The sequence below is a fragment of the Cavia porcellus genome, unplaced genomic scaffold (assembly GCF_034190915.1).
Source record: "Cavia porcellus strain 051 isolate PalLab524CR breed Dunkin Hartley unplaced genomic scaffold, mCavPor4.1 scaffold_9, whole genome shotgun sequence".
Lineage (NCBI taxonomy): Eukaryota > Metazoa > Chordata > Mammalia > Rodentia > Caviidae > Cavia > Cavia porcellus.
In genome coordinates, this window is record NW_026947492.1 from 40,717,456 (window position 1) to 40,740,307 (window position 22,852).

General features: G+C 37.8%; 1 protein-coding gene across 4 annotated transcripts in view; it reads right to left on the reverse strand.

Annotated features, from left to right (window-relative positions):
- Nucleotides 1-365: 365 nt before the first annotated feature.
- Piwil4 (piwi like RNA-mediated gene silencing 4) overlaps nt 366-22,852 on the reverse strand; it is an 85,966-nt gene continuing 63,479 nt past the window's right edge. For all 4 annotated transcript variants that reach the window (XM_063256214.1, XM_063256216.1, XM_063256215.1 and 1 more), the window contains 12 exons: nt 21,419-21,542; nt 20,299-20,416; nt 17,577-17,688; nt 14,108-14,292; nt 12,083-12,155; nt 10,411-10,611; nt 9,145-9,245; nt 4,364-4,434; nt 2,680-2,833; nt 1,909-2,034; nt 1,660-1,807; nt 366-922 (listed from right to left, as the gene is read on the reverse strand). In XM_063256214.1, the coding sequence (XP_063112284.1) occupies nt 806-922; nt 1,660-1,807; nt 1,909-2,034; nt 2,680-2,833; nt 4,364-4,434; nt 9,145-9,245; nt 10,411-10,611; nt 12,083-12,155; nt 14,108-14,292; nt 17,577-17,688; nt 20,299-20,416; nt 21,419-21,542 (1,530 nt within the window). In that variant the 3' untranslated portion in view covers nt 366-805. The remainder of the gene's footprint in view (nt 923-1,659; nt 1,808-1,908; nt 2,035-2,679; nt 2,834-4,363; nt 4,435-9,144; nt 9,246-10,410; nt 10,612-12,082; nt 12,156-14,107; nt 14,293-17,576; nt 17,689-20,298; nt 20,417-21,418; nt 21,543-22,852) is intronic.

Here is a 22,852-nt window from a genome sequence, read left to right on the forward strand (position 1 = left end):
TCTATGAAATAAAGTAAAACCCCAACACCAGAACCACACATAATTTCAGTTTCAGAAATATAACTCAAAGATCGATGGCAATGTGGTCATTAAATAATGAGACTCATGCAATACCAGTTTAAAATTCAAATAACAATAAATACACAGTTGAGCCAGGCAAAATGGCACATACTTGCAATATCAGCACTCTAGAAAGCAGAGGCAGAAGCATCCCAAATTCAAATCAACCTGGGTAACTTAATTCAGTAAGATTCTGTCTCCAAAAAGGGGAGAGGATGGACTGGAGACAAAGTTCAGTGTGAAGGCCTTGGGTTTAGTCTGGTGCCACACACACAAAAAAAAATAAATCACCCACACACAACACATTTTTGATGCTCTGAAATTTCTTTATTTCTAACACTTATTTAAACTATCAAAAACTGTAACACTTAAGAAAACCTCTGTAAAACTTCTGTGGGGGGATCAGACTCTACACCATCAACACATCACACAAACACTTATTTTCTTAGAAGACTTTTAACTTTGTGGGGCTTTTTTAGGTGTTTGTATATTTTGATTCTATATCCCACAATTCGAATTTACTCCACGCATATAACTTTTTAAAGATAAAATAAGATACATTTCTTTTAAACTATTTCAGATAAAAATGTATTCAGGTTTGTTTTTATTTTTGTTTTCCCTGATGTTAAAACTAAACTCAATCCCCTCTCCTCAATCACAGTCTTGATCTTTTGGCAGTTTTGGACAAAGTCTATTACAGTAACTACTTTGATTCTTCATCTCCTGATGCCAATGGCTCATGTCTTCACAGGTAGAAGAGGTAATTCGCTAATTTCAGATTTGGCTCCTTATGAATGCTCTGTGCTACCAGATAAGTCAGCTTGTGTGCATACTGACATGGCGCTGGGATACTGATTAAGCCCTGAAACAGGAAAAGCAATGATAATAAGTAAGAGGATAACTTCCTCAAAGTCATTTTTTCTTCACGAACATTTTCGTCTATTGTTACACATATGATAGAATGTGTTCTAGGAAAACCATAAACTCAAAGGGCAACCTTGGTCATTGGGAATTGAAACTCACCAGCAACATGGGGTAAAGTGCCAGCTTGGGAGCTGGGAGCATCTCACTTGGTCTCATCTTGGCTTCCTAAGACCTCACCTCATTCCTTGAATTTGGCCTTGACAAGGCTCTGAGAGTAGATCTAGCCCAACGCACAGAAACACACGACAGACAAGTGCCTGTTAACACCTTTCCACCAGGCACATTTGTATTGCCTTCAATTTCTTCATTTGGAACATGAAATTAACAAAACCCTGATTTCCTGCCAGGCGTGTCTAGGATAATACACCTAATACAGTCCTCTAGAAACAATGAGCATTGACCTGTTGCAATGGCTATTGCTGTTTTGTCTCTATGGCAGCCTGAGTTCCTCCCATTGTGCAAAGTTAGGTAATTCAGGATTCATGAGTGAGCTGAGGGACAACTTCCAAAGTGAGAATCTTTTTTTTCCAGTACTAGGACCTTCACACTAAGCCGCATCTCCAGCCCTTTTTAAAATTCTTATTTTGAGACGCTAAGTGGCCCAGTCTGAACTGAAGCTTGCCGTCTTCCTGACTCATCCTGTCACTTTTACATCAGTAAACAGATTTCCCTCACCTGCCAGTTGTAGTACATATGGCACAGTTTGAATGTTAGTCGCTGCATGTGGTCGGGCTTCAGACCGTTGTCATCATAGATGACGTTATAGTGGGTGGGACTAACAGCTCCCCGAAAGGCAACCTGGGTGATCAAGTAAAAGTCATACCTGAGGGGAAAAATGGAATAGATGTGGGGAAGAAGTCACAGAGAATAAGGCCGGCTTAAACAACATGCAATGACTAAACCTGCTTTGCCAGTGGCACTTGCCATTCAGGACGCGTGGCTTCAGAGTCCACGACAGTGCCGAGGGGGGCATTCTGTACAGTGTGGTTCCTTTCTGTGAAGAACCGTGGCATACACTTCTTCTTGACCACAATCACTGACAATCTGGAGCTTAGAACCAGAGAAAGAAGAGAGAGAGCTAAAACCAATCCAGTAAGCTTTCTGGTTTATTTTGGTACTTTTAAAAATAAAATATAGAAATCCATTAGAAAAACTTAAAATAAAAATCACTCATTATACTTCCTACCCTAGAGAGACATACAGTTTTTTAAAATTAGGGATTGCTCTCATTTCTTGCAGAAGTGTACTATGTCAAGTCATTTGCTTAGTTTATATCACTTAAAGGGGGCCAGGGAATGGCCATTAGGACAATAATCTTTAACTGCAATTCAAGGAAAGATTTTCCAGAATTATCCAAGGAGATTTTTTCCAATTAGCAAATCATTCTCTCAGACTTATTTCTGAGTATCACAGCAAGAACTTTAGTTCCTATTATTCCTCAAGTCACCTCTTCGTCTTACAATACACATGTTTAGTTTTAATTTAGAAAGGTGGCTTCCTTTAGGTGACCCACTGGGCCCCAGAAAGCTTACACTACCAGACTCTTGATGTTAGACCAAGAAAAATCTAGGTGCATAAACACAGCAAAAATAACTGGATAACAAAAAAGATATTTTATCTGCATACCTGTGTTGAACAGGTGCAGCAGAATACGCCTTTATCTGAAGTGTTAGAGGAAGAACAGTAACATCCTACCTGGTTTTTGATCCAGATTCTGCCACACTGCTAAGCAGCTGTGGGACTTCATATTCAACAACTGTTTTCAGCTGCCCATCCCCTATGCCGTCACGATACACAATTATCCGGGCCGGCAAATCGTGGTTGTGCTTGTACCACTCTTTGAGTGCTCCTGCAGAATTTAGTGTTAGGGAAAAAAAATTATGGTCCAATGCTAACAAAAATTAACAATCCTATATCCAGTAATACCTCAGTTCAAGAACACTTCTGTTTGCAAACAATTCGATTTGCAAACAAAAGCATTGAGCAAAATTTTGCTTCTGTTAACTTCCCACTGGGTGACGAACAAGACCACAGCCAACTTTCCCACACAAACACACAACTTTCTCATCTTCCCCAAAACTGTAAAATAAACTAAATTTGTAAACTGAAGTAGCACTGTATTTTAATATTTAAATAACTACTATTTTAGATATAGTACAATAGGGAAATGCCTAATTTGGGTTACATTTGCAATAATATAAAAATAGATACCTTAGGGGCATTTCTTCACCTATGCTATTTGAGAAATCATAATAGTTTCTACAGCATAATGTATTCTTAATTTTAATGTATCTCTGTATTCATATTTTAATATTTAAGAAACAAATTAAAATTTTATTCATTCAGGAGACCAATGCCTAAACCAAATTAATACTAATTTATTCTTTTTAAGCCTATAAATCCTCTCAACTAGGTTAGTTTATATCCTTTTCTTCCTTAATGAGAATAAATATGAAAACATAAAGAGCATGACTTGGCCAGCTGTTCACACTGACTCACTAAATTTGATTCTAATTCCCACTGATGGTATGAATTCTGAAAACATTTCTACCCACTCTTAACTAGAAATTGCCTAAGCACAGAAATCAGGCAGTAACTTCCCATACAAGAGAAATTTTTAGTAACAACTACTAAAAGAAATTTATTAAGTTTTGAAGGTGAAATGATAGGATGTAATGATTCTTTTCATATATATCACAGTTTGCTTCAGAAATATGTTGTGCAGAAAGATGATTTTAGTTTGGTATAATACATTCATGTGTCTAAAAGACCATTCCTACCATAAAGTATCTCACTTTTTAAAAATAAAACTTATAATTTTCCAAAGTTTACAGATTGGAAAACGCAGACTCTGAGAGGACAAAAGCTGCCTATGTCACACTACTAGGGAACAACAGCAAAGTGGGACCTTGGTCAGGGCTGGCGAGAAGCGGAAACCCTACACCTGCTGCATCCTCCGGGAAGAGGGTGCTGTTTCCAATCTTTCTCAGCTTTTCCTGCATGGCCACACTTTGTCCACTAGTACCCTCATCTCAGGGCCAAAGGCTTGTCTCCTAGGTCCAGGCTAACATTCCTCTCCTACAATCCCAGTTCCTCCAGGTGAAGTTCTTGTGACAGTCAAACTCCTTGCAGGGCCACCAAAGGTCACATACTTTGCTCCCTCTGGCTTTCCACTGATCACATACAAACAAATGCAAGTGCTATACAATCTGACAGCAGGCCTGTGTGAATCAGCACACAGCTTTAGGAATCTCCACTGGGTGACAGTGACCGGCTGAGGGAATTCGCTTCTGCGTACTGGTCTGCTTCAAGCACATGAATTTTGGGTCTGAAGGAACAATATTTTTAGAGCCCACCCATCCTGCTATATTTTTAGTACCTGTCATGAAGACTTTTAAGCAGTCTGCAAGATCAGTTGCTGCTTTCTGAAGTATGCAGCGGGAAAACCACCTAAAATCAGAAAAAGTCAAAAATAAAGTTCAATTTCAAGATTTATACTATATTATATACTAATGTTATAATAAATATGTATTATGAATAAAGAAATGCATCAATATTAAGACATATATAACTAAAAATTAATGTTCATAATTTTCTATATGCTATGTAATCACAAAATATGCTATGTGACATTCAAAAGTACCTCTCTCTGGGATACATTTACTGTTACATGAAATTAAGATATAGTTTGGGCATTAGGTTCAAATCCTGGGAAGTGTCCTCACTATCTAGCTCTACCATATGAATCTAAGCCTCAGTTTTCTCAAACATATCAAGGAGATTTTTAATAAGACAGTAAAGCAATTATACCACTGAGGATTATGGTAAAAATTAAATTAGATAATAAATGTAAAATGCTTAGCACAGTACATGCTATATATTAGAACACAGGCCATTATATGTTCTTCTGCTTCTAAAACTTTCATAGATTTCTCAAGCATGAAATTTCCATTTCTATAGGTGCTTTTCAGATTTAATATTTTAACATGATTAACTTATCTAGATTTCAGAAGTTCTCTTGATAACAATAATTAAAAGCATCTGAAAAGCATGAAGAACATGACAGACTGTGAATATTATACTTCTCTAAGTAAATATAACAGAAGTAACAAAATTAGGAATATTGCTCAGAAACTGGTAGTCCTGGGTGATACCAGAGGATAGCAGAACAGGAGGTGTCTACCATTATCCCCCTGATGCATCCCCAACATACAGAAGTACTCATTTTAACATTACCTATAAAGGACAGTGCCTCTCTGGGAGTCCAGAAATCTACACAAGATGTTACAATTCTAAGAAGAGATTCACTGAAGGGTATATGGTTGGAAGACAAAAGTACCAAAAGTAACTATAGCTACAATAATTTACTAGTGGACACACAATACAAAGGAAATGTAAATTGTTACACCAAAACTAAAGATATGGAGGAAGGAAATAAAAGTAAAGTGCTTTTGTCTACAATGAAAGCTAAGTTGTTGGCAGCTTTAGTAACTGTAAGATACTTTACGTAAACCATACGGCAAACACAAAGCAAAAACCTATTCACTACACAAAAGAAAAAGGAATCAAAGCATATCACTACAGACAGTCAACATGATTTCTCTTATATGAGAAACCCAAACTGTAAATAAAAAATGAAGTAAGAGATAACAGGCCAGGGGCTGGGGATGTAGCTCAGCGGTGTAAGTGCCTGCCTTGCAAGCAGGCAGTCGAGTTCGATCCCTGGTACCGATAAAAACGAGAAAGACCAAAAAAAAAAAAAAAAAAAAAAAAAAAAAGAGATAACAGGCCAGAGGGAGATAGATCTATGCAAAATAGAAGGGGACTAAGATGAAGGCAGTATAAAATATTAATAAAATTAAAATTTTAAAATTAAAAGAAAATCAAATTACAAAGGAAATCACCAAAAGAATAAAAGAACAAAACATTTACAAAGCAACCAGAGAACAACAAAATGGCAGTAAGTCTCTTTACCCATCAATAGCTATTTGAAACCTAACTAGATTAAATTCTCCAACTAAAGAAGTAGCTAAATGCATTTTTAAATACTCAATTAAATAATGCCTGTAAGAGACTCACTTCAACTTTTAGGACACCACAGACTGCAAATTAAGGGATGGAAAAAGAAACATTCCACACAAATGAAACGAAGAGAACAGAGATAATTCTGCTTATATCAAACAATACAAGATTTTCTCAGAGAACTCACAAAACACATGGGAAGTCATATAATGATAGAGAGGTTCATTCATCATCAGGATGAACCAACTGAAATACATATGCATTATAGTACCTAACATTGACAAACAATATGACCAAATCTTAGAAGAGAAATAAACAGCAATGCAGTAGCAATAAGGGACATCAATATCCCTCTTTTACCAAAGGCTGTCATCCTGATGGAAAATCAGTACGAAAATATTGGATCTGAATGACTGGATCCTACAGACATGCAAAAATGGATCCTACAGATGTGCAAAATAGTTTGGCAAATAGCAGCTGAATGTGTATTATTCTCAAATGCACATGAAGGACTCTTCAGAACAAATCAAAGAAAGTCTTAAAGACAGAAATCATATGTGCATCTTTTCCAACCACAGAAATATGAAACTAGGAATCAATGTGGAAAACCTGAAAATTCACAAATATGTGAAAATTAAACACCACATTCCTGAAAAACCAATGTATCAAAGAATTAAAAATGAAATAAAAATGTATTCTGAGAAAAATGAAAATGGAAAAACATATTAAAACTTATGTAATGCACCAAAGCAGTTCTAAAACAAATTTGTAGTGATAAAAGCCTACATGACGAATAAACACTAACGATTTAACTTTATGCCTTAAGAAAACAAAAACAAATAAAAACCCAACCCAAAGTTAGTGAAAGAATGAAAGTAATAAAAGTCAGAGCAGAAATGAGTCTAAAAAAAATTAAAAAGACGAACAGAATGGCTTTTTATTTTTCATTTTTTTGTCTTTCTCGTTTTTATCGGTACCAGGGATCAAACTCACAACTGCCTGCTTGCAAGGCAGGTGCTTATGCTGTTGAGCTAAATTCCCAGCCCCCAGCTTTTTATTTTTTTAAAAGGTAAGCTGCAAGCCTTGAGTTAGCTTTTACTAATAAAAAAGAGAATATCTGCATAAATAAAGTTGGAGGTATTAACAACTAATACCACATAAATTAAAAGGATCATGCATGCAACCACGCACAATTATATGTCAACAAATTGGATAATTCATAAGAAACAAGGAAATACCTAGAAACACCGAATCTACTAAGACTGAGTTACAACAAAAACTTGAAAATCTGAACACTTCAATTCAGAGAAAGGAGACTAAATTAATAATAATAAGTATCCTAACAAAGAAAAACCCAAAATCTAATGTTATCACTGGTAATTCTACCAAACATTTACAGAAGAAATGGTACCAATCCTCAAACTTTTCCAAGAATCTGAAGAGAAAGTAGTATTTCTAAATGTGTTTTATCAGGTCAACGTCCTGATATAAAAGGCACACAAGGACAGTTTAAGAAAATATTTCCATATCCCTGAAGAAACTATATAAAAGTCCTCAAAAACAGTATCAAACCAAATAAATCAGCACATTATAAAGATCAGAGGCAGTAGAATCAGACACTATACTGAATGTCTATATAAAAACAAATTTATTACACTAAAACACGCATTGCCATTAATCCCCCTCAAAATACTGCCCTCCCTTAGAACACACATCCATTGTATACAGCTCAGCGTCACATTACCAGTTTCATTCAGTGAAGTACCTTGAGTCTAAGCCAGAGTGATCAGGCAAGGTAAATAAAGGACCCCCAAATGGGAAAGGAAATTGTCTCTGTTTGCAGACAACATGGAAAAAAAACAGAGTCCACCAAAAAACTTGTCAGAACTAATTTTTAAAATCAGTAATATGCTGGGCATGGTGGAGCACGCCAGTAATTCCAACACTTATGAGGCTGAGGCAGAAGGATTGTTTTGAGTTCAAGGCCAGCCTGAGCTGAGTTCAAGTTCAGCCTAAACTACATATTGAGACTCTGTCTCAAAAACATTAAAAAAAAAAAAACCTGGATTCTAAACATCAGCATTTATGGTCATAAATTATACTTGAAAATATGATTGACATCAAGAAGCAAGCCTTCACTGCAAACCAGTGCCATGAGTTGACTGCTGTTGCCAGGAAACAGCCAGACCCCAGCCTTTCCCCACAAGTCAGCACCATTCATGGACGTACAGGGGAAGAGAACCAGAAGTCACCAAGAAGCAAGCTCTCCCTGAAAACCAGCACCATCACTGGTCATCGGTGGGGGTAATGGGGGGAGCCAGACCTCAACCCCTTCTGGTGCACAGGCTGGGAAACAAAAATGATCCCCTCTGCGCCTCCATAAGCAATCAACTGATCCGAGAAATATAGGCTGAGATGATAGCTACTGAGGTAAAATGCAATTTGATGCTTGTGGTGTTTTGGTGTTTCACTGACTGCAGGTCTAGGGCCAGTGGTCTGCTCATCTATTCAGAGGATAACAGTACACAGGGTAGCATCTATGGGGATCTCCTTCTGAAGGTGGCAGCCATTATTAATCTTCTATTATCTTGTTTTGAAGCCCTGTATCACTTTCATTGTTTTGTTGGGTTTTATTCTGTTTTGTTTGATTCTGTTACATCTGATGGCAGGAGCAGCTATTTCAGAGATAGCAAAATATATTATGGATGCCATCTGGATTTACTATTGTCTAGTTTTGAAGTCCTTTATTGCATTCACTGTTTGTTTTTACTGGTTCTGTTTTGTTTGGTTCTTACTATGTCTGAAGGTATCTGCAGCTAATCTGAAGATAACAAGAGGCGTGGTAACCATTGTTGATTTTGTATTGTTTTGAAGTCCTGTCACTTATACTGATTTGTTTTGATTGGCTTTATTGTTTTGTTTTGCTTGGTTTTATTCTCTTTAAAATAAAATGAAATTAAACTTTAAAAATGTGATTGACTACACTGTTACTCACATTTTTAAGTATAATTTATGACCATAAATGCCAGCATTTAGAATGTGAGTGAAAAATACAAATTATTCCTTGTTGATATGTTCTTTAGTTGAACTACAATTAACAATAAACTAAAGAATATATTAGGATAATTTCAAAAGTACCTGGTGATTCTGGGGTTAACACTGGCTACAAATCCAACCACCACTTGCTTGCTGAATGTGTCTTTACAGGTATCAATACCGACCACCATCAGGGACTTTAACTATAAAATTAAACAAATGATGATAGTAGGATAACGGATCTCCTCCCCACACAATGGTGAATATTATATTTAAAAAAAAATACTGTCTCCAGTCAGTAGACTATGAAAATTTTGTGTCAGGGACAGCAAGATCCAGGCGACACAGATTGCTAAAGTAAAAACCAGTTACAGGTGAAGGGAAGACTGTGACAGATACTTCCCTGAAGAGACCCACTATAATCCAAAATAACTGTCACTTTTTCTGGGGGTGAGCAAGAGGCACCTGTGACTATGAGATTTAGAGAAAGTGGTCAATCCACCCCTTGCCTCTGGCTGAAGGAATCTGAAGAGGAATTCCACTCCTGTTCCTCAGGTTGCTAGGGAATCCTGACTTGGCTTTGCACCCAGGGTGGGAGGAGCTGTGCTAACCAGTTCGATCACCCGGGCTATAAGTGTGGAGAGGAACAAGCACATTCACCCACTCCTCATCCTGCACACTTCCTCCCACAGTGGCCAGTTTCGGAATGTGAAGAGGATTTCTCCGTCCACCACACCTAGGAGGTTGAGCTCAGACTGTGCGGATGTCTCAAGTGCCGGGGGTTGGGGGAAGGATGCAGAGCTCCTCTCAGAGGCAGCTGTTTGTTGAAACAGGTCAACATAAAAGGCCACAGAATGTAGATTCCAAACAGCTGTTGGGAGGACTCAACTCAAGACCTCTGTCCCCCTCCCCAAAATAAGACATACTAGATTCTCTTTCACGAAATCTTCTAAGTTAGCAGCTGAACTGAAGCTCCCTGAGGAAAGAGGCTGTGCCTTAACTGCCTTAAGAAAATCTCTGCAGAGGCTTGTGTAACAACAAAACCCAAGAGCTCAATAAACAAACCAAATACAGTTCTTCCTCTATATCCAAGGGTTCTGCATTTACATTAAGTACTATCAGCAAAAAAGATTTAAAGTATATTGGAGGATGTGTATAGGTTAAAGCAAATATCACACCATTTTAAATAAGATACTTAAGCATCTGCAGATTTTGGTATCCCAAGTTGGGGACGGGGCATGCCTAAAACTAACATCCCAAGGATAATGGGGGTACTGTAATTTTGGCACTGGGTGATATTATCTCCTACTTTGATTTAAAAATTGATTGGTTGGTCATGAAAAGGAAGAACTGTGACAGAGCCCTCACAGGTATCTCCACAGCCCACAGCTCGCCTCCGAGTTTACAAGTCATCTGCATGGCAATCTTGGTGGCAACGCTCATCATCATCCCCTGTTTACTCAAGGTCCGTGTAAGCACACACTGGCTTGGGACTGGGCAGTCTGAATTCAAGTATTTTTTAATAGAATCATAAAGGTTCTTCTGATTAGAAGGCAAGATGCACATCACCTGAAGAGAAAAAAAAAGCAGAATATACAACCAGCTTATTAATGTTTGAAAAAAATGAATATATGGATTCTCCAAACATCTTTTGCCTCTAGGGTCCAAGAAGCAAATATTAATATCCTTATATTTCTCTTAAATTGCTTTTAAACCACAGACAAATTAATCACTGTCATTTAAAATGTCTTTTCGTCAGTCATTTGCTCTAATCCTATCCATCTCTCCTTCACTTCTCCTCCCTCATTTCCCCCCTGAATTGATTCTGTTTGTCTCCTCAAATTCCCCACATACTTGCTCTTTTTCCTAAGGCTGGTTGGTTGTCTTTAGGTTCTGTAAGACAGTGACTTTGTCTGTACAAAATATACACTAAAACATTCAAGAATAATAGTGGATCATGTAACTTACTGCCAAACGGTTCATGAAAAAAAATTGGAAATGACAAAATAACCAAAACCGGGTTGGGGATTTCACTCAGCGGCATAAGCACCTGCTTTGCAAGCACATGGTTGTTAGTTTAATCCATGGTACAAAAAAAAAAAAAAAAAAAAAAAAAAAAAAAAAAAAACCACCACCACAACAAAAAAACCAAAATAACTATAACCAAATGTCAATAATTAGGTACCTGGTAAGATTACATGAGGATTCTTCATACTACTTTTACAACTATTCTGAAAGTTGAACTTTATATAAAAAGTAAGTGCTTTTAAGGTGAGAATTCTCTAATATAACATCCTTTGGGCATTTTTTGTATGTGACTGAAAAAGAATCCCAGACTGATAAACTAGTTAGCATGTGATCTAAACAAGAGCACTGAGTGCTGGGCTGAGGCCGTGAGGGAGGCAAGAAGAGAAAACTGAAGGGGCAGGAAAAGTACTGTAATTTGGGGAAGGAGAGCTTAGTAGAAGAGTACTTCCAGAAAATGGGATGCCTGGGCCATTTTAAGGGTTTGTCTGGAATGTTCTAATGTGACATAACCATGCTTTGGGGGAGGGGGGATGCATGCATGCACACTTACACAAGCACACACATCGTTGGGGCAACTGCAGACGCCTCACAGGACGGTGAGGTGCAGGAGGAAATGGCAGCGTTACATGAAACACATAGAAAGAGGCAAGTGGAATCTGGGGTCATAGCTGACCAAGGCCTAGGCCCTTCAGAAAATTTCCTAAGGTACTCGAGAGAACACAGCTACCCTAACACATATGGGATGAGGCAAGCACCAATTTCGGTCAAATCTTAAGAAAAGATGACCCCCAACAAGATGGAAACTACGCAGACATCCAAGAAGCTGATACAGGACTAACAAGAAATATGTAAAAACTGTTACAAATTGGAAAATAAAACACCAATGAAAATACTGACGTTAATTCTTTCTGCAATGCTTTGGGTGCAATACATAGGAATCTGCAGTAGTAAAAATGTGTTTTTTACTACTGACATAAAGAACAAATAAAAACTGTACATCAAAAATACTTACCAACTGAACGTCAAGATCAGCGTGTTGCTGGATTGCTCGAAGGTATGCAGCTGTATTTTCTTGTACTTTTGTGCTACATAAAAAAATTAATTCCCTTCTTAGTAGTACATAATCACATTGTATTAGAAATCATACAAATGGATTTTCATAACAGCTTTGAAATTTTAAGAAAAGAGAAAAACTGTAACTTTTTTGAGTTTAAAATTGTTTCTTCTACTACAAGATATGCCAAAAACATTTAATAATTTTTATTAATGTACAAATCATTTGATGGAAAATAAAATTTTCTCAATTGTATAGAATCCCTTCAATTACTATTTCTGTTCAAATGGTCAAAAATGAACTTCTGGAACCACAAATCTTAAAACATCATGAGTATGAAATGGTTCCAATTAAAGCAGAATTAAGATTTCTCTTACAATGACTATGAAAATTTTTTAAAACTTCAGGAATCATAAAGTCAATAAAGCCAAGATATTCCGCTAATCTACATATTTCAGGGGGAAAGTTTTTCTTTTTCTTGTTTTTGTTTTTCACCTTCACGATGATGGCTTATGTGGATCCTGGAACATCTAGCCTTAGTCAGTCAATCAGTCAGCAAGTATTTATCGGGTATGTAACATTTTATTAGGAGCCAGAGGCTAAAGAAATTATTCCCACATACAGGCATGTACAAATCTAGCTTCTTCATGTGCATTCAGCTTCTGTGTATGATTGGACTGCCTCCGTGAGACCAGTGGCCTTGTAAAATTTGCTCACCGAGTGGCAGAACCACTAAGCCCTATGGCTGTTTCCAGCAGAGCTGCAAAAATGGCCCATAGTACCATTTCAACAACTCAACATTTCTGACTTTCAATTCAAACTTGCACTCCAACTCAAGCCATTCTTATTATTCATTTCTCCTAAAATCACTAGGTACTGTCTTAGGTGAGAGAAGCTATACAAATAACTTTAAGTGGTAAATGGACACTTCCTAGGAAAGAAAAAGAACACGTAAAATGTGGGCTTTCAAAGAAAAGAGTCCAAGCCCAGAACTCAGGCCCTGGCTCATTCACGACATTCATGAGGAAATACACCTGTGACGCCAGCCTAGTGTCTGCAGTCTATGGCTTCTTTCATATTTTTTTCCTGCTTTATTAGCTTGTGAGTTGAGAGAAACTAGAGCAGAGGAAACTTGAATCAAGCAATCTGTTAACAGATTTGATAAGAGAATTCTAAATCATAGAGTAAACTAAGACTTTGGGACCAGATATGATTTTCAACAACACTTATACTGCTGAGGTAATTAATTAGTAACTGTGTGTTTAAAGAATAACTTCCCAATATTCCCAAAGAATAACTTGCCAATTATTACATCTGTACTTCCTCAAAGAAAAGGAAGTAACTGTGGTTCTTTCTAAACACAGAAAACTCAAGAAAATAAGGAACAACCAGCTTATAGCTTTTCTAAAGCAAAATACTACAGTTTTGGGCATGATTATATAGGCATGTAACCTTTACTGAAGTAACGTCTTTAACATCCCTAGCAACTGGCTAAGCATGCAGTAGATAGTAAATGTGCAAAGAATAAACAAATGACCTTGGTTTTATTAGCAATCCAAATGATCGATCTTGCTATAGTAACAAAATCAGAAAAACTTATTTTAGATTTTTTTTTAAAGTTTAAAGCATAAAATCTATAAAGTCAGGAAATACAACCTTTATTTGTTCATTTTTTGGCTGTTAAGTTTTAGCAATAACTGATCAAAGGAAAATAGTTCCGAAGGCTATGTATAGACTCTACAGTTTTATACCTGATACTGAAAGCGTACTAAGATAGTGGACAACTAGAAGAAGTCTTACACAAATGAACAGAAAATATATTTTAGCTTTATAAAAGTTTTCTTACAAAACTATTTATAGTTATCTTTAGCACTTTATATTAGAAGAAATTACTGAGACGAAGCTCTTGTAGGTAAGACAGCCATTATTTTCTTTCCTCTAACCAACCCAAATTATATGTTTTAAAATTCAGTGTATTCTCACATTTTTGGGTAGTCCACATTAAATCCCATGGAACTTCCAACTCTTCTCAAGCAACTCAGAAAGCCCTCAATCAAATTTTCAGCTCTGTTACTACATACAATCAACCATTTATTCAAAGACTCCGCATTTAAAATCTTGCAAGTTCGTATATCCTTGGACCAGTCAGCAGCAGACATAGGTTGACACTGAGAAAAAGATCATGAACATATTTATTCAGCAAGCAATTAAAACAAGGATAGTGTGCAGATGGCCAATGTTTGTTACAACAGAATGATTTAAGGCAGTTTGCTATTCACAGTCTATAAACACAGATGCAAGCACTTGCTCATCTGAACAGAGTACATTTGCTTCCATGGAGTGCAGGCATCTGAGAACTATTCTACGTCTGCTTAGCCTCAGAGACAGAATTTCTTGTAAGTCCTCATAGGTCTCTGCTATGTGTGAAAAATGGTGCCTGATTCAACGATATCTGAGGTTCACTTCCAGGTCTAAAATTCTACATCCTTTTCATCTAAATGGCTCAGGATGTCCACTTTAGTTACCTTACTTTTGGCAACCTTACTTTAGGCAAACAGAAAATTATGATTACTGATACTCTAGGTCACATTACTAATCTCAAAAAGCCCTACAGGGAAGATCAAATGATATATTATGCCAGGAGTAGCTACATGAGGAGCAACGAGGTCAGGATGCAAGCTGTCCTCTCACTCCTTGGCAGATTTCAGAAGAGTAGGAAAAACAAGTTCCACGAACTGAAGTGGGGGGATTTTAGACTGGTGCCCAGCATTCTGCTTACATCCAAGGTCTTGAGATACAGTGGACTCTCAAGTTATGACTGGCCTCCCATACAAACAACGGGGATTACAATCCGAGTTGTAGGTTTAATTATATCCAGTCTCTGAGTTACGACCTAAATGCTGGCTGACTGTGCAGCTGTAAACAAAACTCGTGATGCTAGAAAAGCATGTAGAGCATACATGAGCATCAGTCTGAGCCCAGATGTATGTGTTTGTGGACATGGTATCAGTCAGTGCTCAGTATAATTGCTGTGATTACTGCTATCAAAACGGCCCGAAAAGGCCAGAAAAGCGGCTAAGGAAGGAAGGTATAATGAAAAAGCATTTTTCACAACTGAAAAGAAAAGTGTTAAAGAAAAGACCAAACAGACAACTTCAGCTTGGCTTTTAATTCTGAAAAGATCGAGATCTAGTGAGCCACAGCAGGTCCTAGTGGGCTACAGAATCTCCCACAAAAAGGGACACCTGAGAGCCAGATTCCTGCTGTTCTTATGGAAGATGACTCTCCTTCCAAATAATAACCACCTTCCATTTCACCCCCCTTCCTGAAAGCCGCAAATGTCAACTGGAACACCTGAGTTCGCAAGTCAAGGGTTCACTGTAAATGAAAATGTTTTCAGTGTCAGTAACCGGGAATATCCACTGTGAGAATTACATGGAAGTACACTCTAATCTAACCTCTTGCTGCTCACTCCGCATGTTGTCCTATGGACCAGCAGCATGAGCTCTGCAGGGAGCCTGTCCGAAATGTAGTGTCCTGGGCCCTGCCACAGATCCAATAAATCAAAATCTGCATGTTAACGAGCTTCTCAGGTGATGCATACAAGCATTCATGTTTAGGAAACATTCCAAGCCCCTTCAAAGCTGTGGCTCCGAAAAGTTAGGAACCAGGTTGACAAGTGACAGCATTAGAATGCTGGTAGCCTAGCGTTACTACCAGGGCACTTTTCACCAATCACTCTGCCTTCCAGCCATCAGCCATCTTCATGATTCCTTGTCCCAGGTGGCTGCACTGAAACCAAGCAACCTCAGCATGAAAATAAAAGGGGAGGGCTGGCCCTCTGTGAATGGTTCCATTGGGACAGAGCTTTTTTCCAGCACACTCCAGCCACTGTGAAGAGAACCATAGCCCTCTTGCTTGCAACACTGCCTGGATTCATCTAGGAGATGAAAAGAGACCAGGACATGTGCTTAGGAACCTTTTTGAATTGGGGATGAAGGAGATGATGATGATGATATAGACACTCCTAGCTGATCACTACCTCTAGGTGGCAGGCTTTTCCATTTTATGCCTTTCTCCTAAAATACTGATGGTAACCTAAGGCACTCATGGTGTTGGTGGGGCTGTTTGTATTACTGAAAGCTCTAAAAGGTTCACCATGACTGTCCTAAGGAGATTTATTTCTACACCAAAACATGCAAAAGAGAAAAAAATACATAAAATTGATAAACTTTCTTAAGTATGACTTCATATAGAGATAATGAGGTGGATTTTTTTGGTGTTGTTTTTGGAAACAATTTCTTACTATGTAGTTCAGGCTGGCCGTGAACTCATTAAGTAGCCCAGGCTGGTCTTGAACCTGTGGCAATCCTCCTGCCCCAGCCTCCCAAGTGCTAGGATTACAACCGTATACCACCATGCCTGACAGATCATTTTAAATGCTTCAAGAGTGTGCATCTGAAACTAAACTTCTCATTACTGACCACGACCAGGACCACAGTGGGGGCCTACACTATAGTACTTAATGAAGTTTGTTTTGAAAATTAATATTCTCCTCAGCTTCTCTAGTGTTTTGGTAATTTTAGTAGATTATCAGAAAGAATGATTAAAAAAACTACAAAACTTCTGTTTCGCTAACATGACACATTCGCTACTCAGTTATATTACAGTGATGCCAGAGTTCAGGAACTTAATTCTTTTCACATTTCTTGTCACAAACTGAAATTGACAACTGAATCACATTCAATGGTTAGGTTCAATGGTGACCTTATGGGGAAGTATGAATTAAGTTTGTGAATCGAGGCACCACTGTATTTTAGACATATTGTTTTATGATAACAAAGGGAGCACTTTAAAAAAATGAAATGTACCTGGCCTCAAAAACTGGGAAAAATAGAGAAATAACACACAATTTTTGCCTAAAGTAGGTTCATCTCTTCAACTGGAGCCTGGCAGCTGTCTCTTCCGGTTTTGGCCTGCCTCTGTCCAGGCTATGTCTGGATATGGGTTCATTGTGAATTTCTTCAATCTTATGCCAAATGGCCAGCACTTGACTTTGAAAGATCAACAGATAAAACTGAGAGAACAACTAGAAAATCAACTCTGACATCACAAAACAGTTTGTTCAAATTAACTGTCACTAGCTTAACAAATTTTCTCAGGTAACTGTAGCTTTTTTATTAAAGTCATGCAAGTAGAGTCCAACAGCCGATATAAGTGGGCGTGTTTTAATTGCAGTGGTTTGAATTATTGCTGTCTAACAGATCTAAATCATATCCACTGGCTGCCAGTAAATCCATGCAGGCCAATTCACACTGATATGACAAAGGGAAGGCGAGGACATGGCCCTGGAGGAACCAAGTGAATAATGAATCCTCCCAGCATTCTGGTAAATAATCAAATGTGGATTCATGTAAATCACTTCAAGTGGAAATAAAATCATAATACTTACTACATGTTCTTGCATTAATATTTTTTCTGAAGGCACAACCCGTCCAGTCAGAGACATCTGGCTTCCAAGGTACAGTCCCCAGGTCTCCAGTTCAAAACGAGTATCCTTGTTTCTGTTAATGGAATTGTTTTAAGTCATTAAGATGATTATTTTCTAAAGAGTTTTAATCACTAGAAATAAAATTATCACTCGCTGAATTATTTACTGGCTGATTCTATCTTCAGGATTCCTGGCTTCTATTTCTACTAACTCTTTGTTGTTGTTGTTGTTGTTTTCCTGACTAAAAGAATGGGGGAACAACTGTGCCCATTTTGGGAGAAGCAGAATGTGGAAAAAGCTTCCACTGGGGTGCGTTGTTAGAAAACCAAGCCTTTAAGCCAGGCACCAGGCAGAACTAGGTTCATTTCCCAGGCCCATGTAGTAACATATGAACTTGAGCAAACTATTAAATCTTTTAAAATCTTGGCTTCCTTACTGGAAAAATGTAAGGATAATAAAAATAACTATCTCACTGAGCTTATATAAATGTTAAATATGAGAATACATGAAAAGTACTTACCACAGTGCCTCACACATATGCTCAATAAATGTGCAATATACATATACATACATACACGCATGCACACACACACATACAGGTTTTTTGGTTTCTGAGGCAGTGTCTTACTGTGTAGTCCAAGCTGGCCATGACCTCCTCAGGTAGCCCAGCTGATCGTTCTACCTCCTCCCACTAAGTGCCATGATTATAGGCATGTGCCGCCATGCCCAACAAAGGTATTATTGTTCTAGTAACAACCTTGCTAATATGGAGACACTTTGGACCCTCTGAATTGGAGATGTCCTCTGGGAACACTTGAATACACTGGTCTGGAAGTGGATGGAAGATAACAAAGGAAGGAAATGCAAGGCTTTACACTACTATGGGTTCAAGCGTATACACAGGAGTTAGAAGACCATGAAGAGAATATTAGTCTTAGCATAACAAGTCTTTTACATTTGTGTAGAACTTCAAGTTTGCAACTTAATAAGAGTTAATCATACTTTGTTTTCTCTCATGGGATTATAACATGATTTGATTTCTACTGCACTGTAAGCTCCATGAGAGAGGCAGCCATACTGATTTGTCTCCTGTCCTACACAGTATCCAGCACAAAGCCAGAAACTTGCAGGACACAGATGAGATCCAACCTTTTGAATCCGTGTTAAAGCTCTGCCTCCTTCTTTAGGAAACTCAACTCTCTTACCACTATCACTGCGTAACAGCTCATTATTTCCATCTTACCAAGATTATGTGCCTTGTCTGGTTACAGTGAATCATTTCACTTAGTGCTTTTGTTTCAGTTACTGTCTTCCCCAGATGAGATGGGTGAGACTATCAATGGTCAGGAAAAGAGGTTACCAGCACTACTGAAAAGTGGCAGGTGGCTGCATCAATACATTAATCCATAGCTCAATATAAGGGGACAAGCCAGAATCTCCTCTTAAGGAGGTGCAAGTCAGAAGAATGTCCAGAAACAAATAGGAAGAAGTATATCCATAAAATGGAAACTATGAAGCCTGTAGCATGTCAAGAGGTAGACATTTATCATATAGGAATGTTCAAGAAAACCCTTTAAATAAAAACAAGTTACAAGGCATGTATAGGACAATGCCATTTTCCTTTTAAAAATGGAGTTGTATTCAATTGCAAATATCTGAAAAACATACAACATTCATTTAGTTATGATCCATTTATTTAGTGAACTGAATTTAGTTACTGAATTCTCTTTTATTTTACTTATATAAATTTCCATTTTCATGAGCTACCACTTGAAAAAATTTTTAAAAGGAAAATGGTCATTTTACAACAATGTAGTCCAGCAGAAACAAAAAGCAAGCCACAGACACAATTTTAAATTTTCTAGTAGTGCAATACAGATGGTGAATCTGATTTATTTTAAATGGAAAAGCTTCAACTATATGGGAAAACAAATATGCAGTGTAACCCCAGCCCATCTAAAAGTCACATTAAAAAGTAACAAATAAATTATTGAAAAATATATATTACTTAACCTAATATATCTAAAATATTGTCAGTTCATGATGTCATTAGCCCCACTTTAAATGCCCAGTAGCCACATGGAGCTACAGTCTGAGACAGCACTGTTTTAGGGAATCAGAAATGAAAACCAGAAGAAGCTCATGTCCCAGAACAGGTTTCAGCAAACTGTCATAACAGAGAGTAGGAACACTGTCACAAAAGGACAAGTCAAGCTTACAGAACATATAGCAGGGGCTTTTACTAAAGTTCTGCCTGCTAAGGCCACTGCATCATGATCTGAGTACTCCTGACCTTGAATATAGCCTAGAGAGGTTTTTGCTGTATTTGTCTTTGTTTGCCCGACTGTGGTGGTGGTGGGGAGGGGGAGTGCTTAAATGTAACCTTTATCTACTATACTCAGACATGTACCCCAACTTCAATTGAGGTGAAAGCAGAGCTGTGTAGCTGAAGGGAGATATACATCCTATCAGCTTGGCCTCCGACCACTACTCCTCAACATACTATTCTTGATGGATCCCGGGGCTCCAGACATTTATGTTTCAGTTCACAGCGGCCTTATTCTGGGTCAACAAGATTAAACATTTCATCAGGAATGTGGTATGACATAGATCCTTTAATCCTATGCACTCAGCCGTAGGCCTGCCTTGGAGCACATGCAGTCTCAGCAGAACTCGCCCATACCTCTGGATGTCATCCGCCAGCCTGGCCAGCTGCTGCTGCCGGCTCAGAGGACTGAGGCGCATTTCTTCGGCCACAGCTTTCATCAGCTGGTAATCAGAGGCTGCCGGCCCAGATAGGCCTATGAAATGCAAAGAAAAACAATGTGGGAAAGTGATCAAGCTGGAACCCCAGCCCCTCTCAAGCATAGCTGAACTTTTTCCATTTAAACAGAGTCAGATTCACCATATGGATAGCACTAACAGAAATGCAAGTGACATACGTCACTGAAAGTTTTCTAGTAGCCATGTGTAAAAGAAAGCCAAAAAGAAACATTATTTGAAATAGTATATGAATTGTTTAACCCTACATAGTCTCTCCTCTATAGCTCAGTCCATAGTCAATATATTGAATGTAATCAATATTAAAACCAGTTATTCAGGTAGTTTCTTTTTTTAAATACTAAGTTTTTGAAATTTGGTTGGTATATCTCCCTCCAGTTTCTCAATGGGGTTATCCTCACATTCTGAGTGTTTAATAAACTCATGTAACTAGGGACTGCTATGCTGGACAATGCAGAAAAAACCACTAGATATTAGTACACCTCTCTCCAGAGATTATATCCTATTAAATTTTCATTATGCACAAAAATATGTATTGTATATCACAACTCACTCACACAATATATAAAAAGGAAAAAGTCCTTTCTTGTCATACCCAACTAGTCAAATAAATATTACCATAAAAAAATTATTCAGATTTTACTATACAATGAGGATAACCTTCTGGGAGCTCAGATAAAAAAGAAACTGGATCATTTTAACATCAGTTTAACAATATACCTTACAAAAATCAAAGTAATTTCTTATGCTAGTGAATTTTAAAAATTACAAAAAGTGACTTGGCTTTAGAACAATATTTAGAGGTTTATTTTATTTACATCAAACTAACAAGCGAATATATGCAGTAAAGGGCTCTCTATCCTCCCTATTGTCTTTATATCTGAATAAATTACTAAAGAACCCATCCTCCATGAACTAAATCAACGTTCTGGCATTTGTTAAACTAATGAAGTTCAGACAATGCCTGAGCCTCAGGCATTCCTAAGCAGGAGCCTGACAGGGTTATAGAACACAAACATTACCTGTAAGAAAGCAGAGCTCTGGTATCAGGTGGATAATCTTAGGCTCAATGTTGTCATTTCTTTTGCTTTTCAATAGACTAACAAGCACAGGCTGATTTAGGTCAGATAAAGTAATATTATACTGCTATAAAATGCAAGATTAATGAGGAAACAGTTAATGTGGAAACACTACAGGATGAGAATATTTAGCAATAAACAAACCCCAAAATGAACACACTGTATAACCAAACCTCCTCAGTGGAGGGAGAAATCCCAAGGTTTCCTACTCCTTTTAACTTTTTTTCCAGGACTCATTTTCTAAATCTGGGTACCAACTTCACTATTTTAATTACGATATCTCTTATCATGCAACACCATTTTAAAGTATTCCCCTGCTTTCCCTGTGTTTCACACAGATTCATAACAGCTGTGGCAGGTTCTATCCCTGTCGAGGGACCTCCCCCAGGGGCTGACTCGAAGTCAGCATTTCCACTACCAATGACTGAAGTACACTGTTCCATGTTTAAGTGGTTCGAAACATGCTCAATTTGAAACGGTCTACACACAAGTTGGAAGTAAGAGTTATACTGAGCTGACCTCAGATTTTCCTTAAAGGACATGACTTACTTTGACATTCAGGATGGTAAGTTACGGGCAAGAAGCTAAGTCTGAAAGACATGAACCAGATTCCAAGCACTTGCATTTATTGAACTGTGAACTGGGGAAGTTCTCCCCCTTCCCTCCCCCATGTTATGAGGAGAACAGTATCTCAGAGGTATCCTAGTTAAACCAGTAGCATGGTATGTAATTTACAGAATCCTTGGTCATTGCTAACTCCCTTTTCTTTCCTAAACTTGAATTTCAATGTTCATACTTTACCAAAACTTCATTTCCAACGGCACAGGGTCCAACTAACACTCATTTCCTATAAAATGTACTCCACACTAATGACCGAACCACTGCAATTAAAATTTACCAAATGTCTAGGTGTTGCACAATCCTGACATCAACAAAATAATTAAGAGAGTATGAAGCCAACTTTCTCTATTCCATTAAAGACTTTAGTTCATTAAAGTAAAAGTAACTTAGGAAACATTTTTAAAGTGGTAAATGCAACCAAAGCTGTGAATAAAAGACTTGGCAAAGCCTTAATCCAAACAGCTTTTACACAAGACTTTATTAATTCAGGACACGTGGCTTGCTATGTTCCAGGAACTGCAATGAATACAAAGATAAAAAGGGCACAGTCCTTGACTGCACTCATAACATTACCTACAAAGCATAGAAACATAAACAATGCTATACGAAGCACATGCTTTTCTTCACATAATCTTTTTTTTCCCTTAAAAAGCAGGAAGATTTATTGGGGAAAAGGAGTGGGGAATAGGAATAGAAATAGGAATAGGAATAGGAATAGGAATAGGAATAGGAATAGGGAATAGGAATATCTTCTGA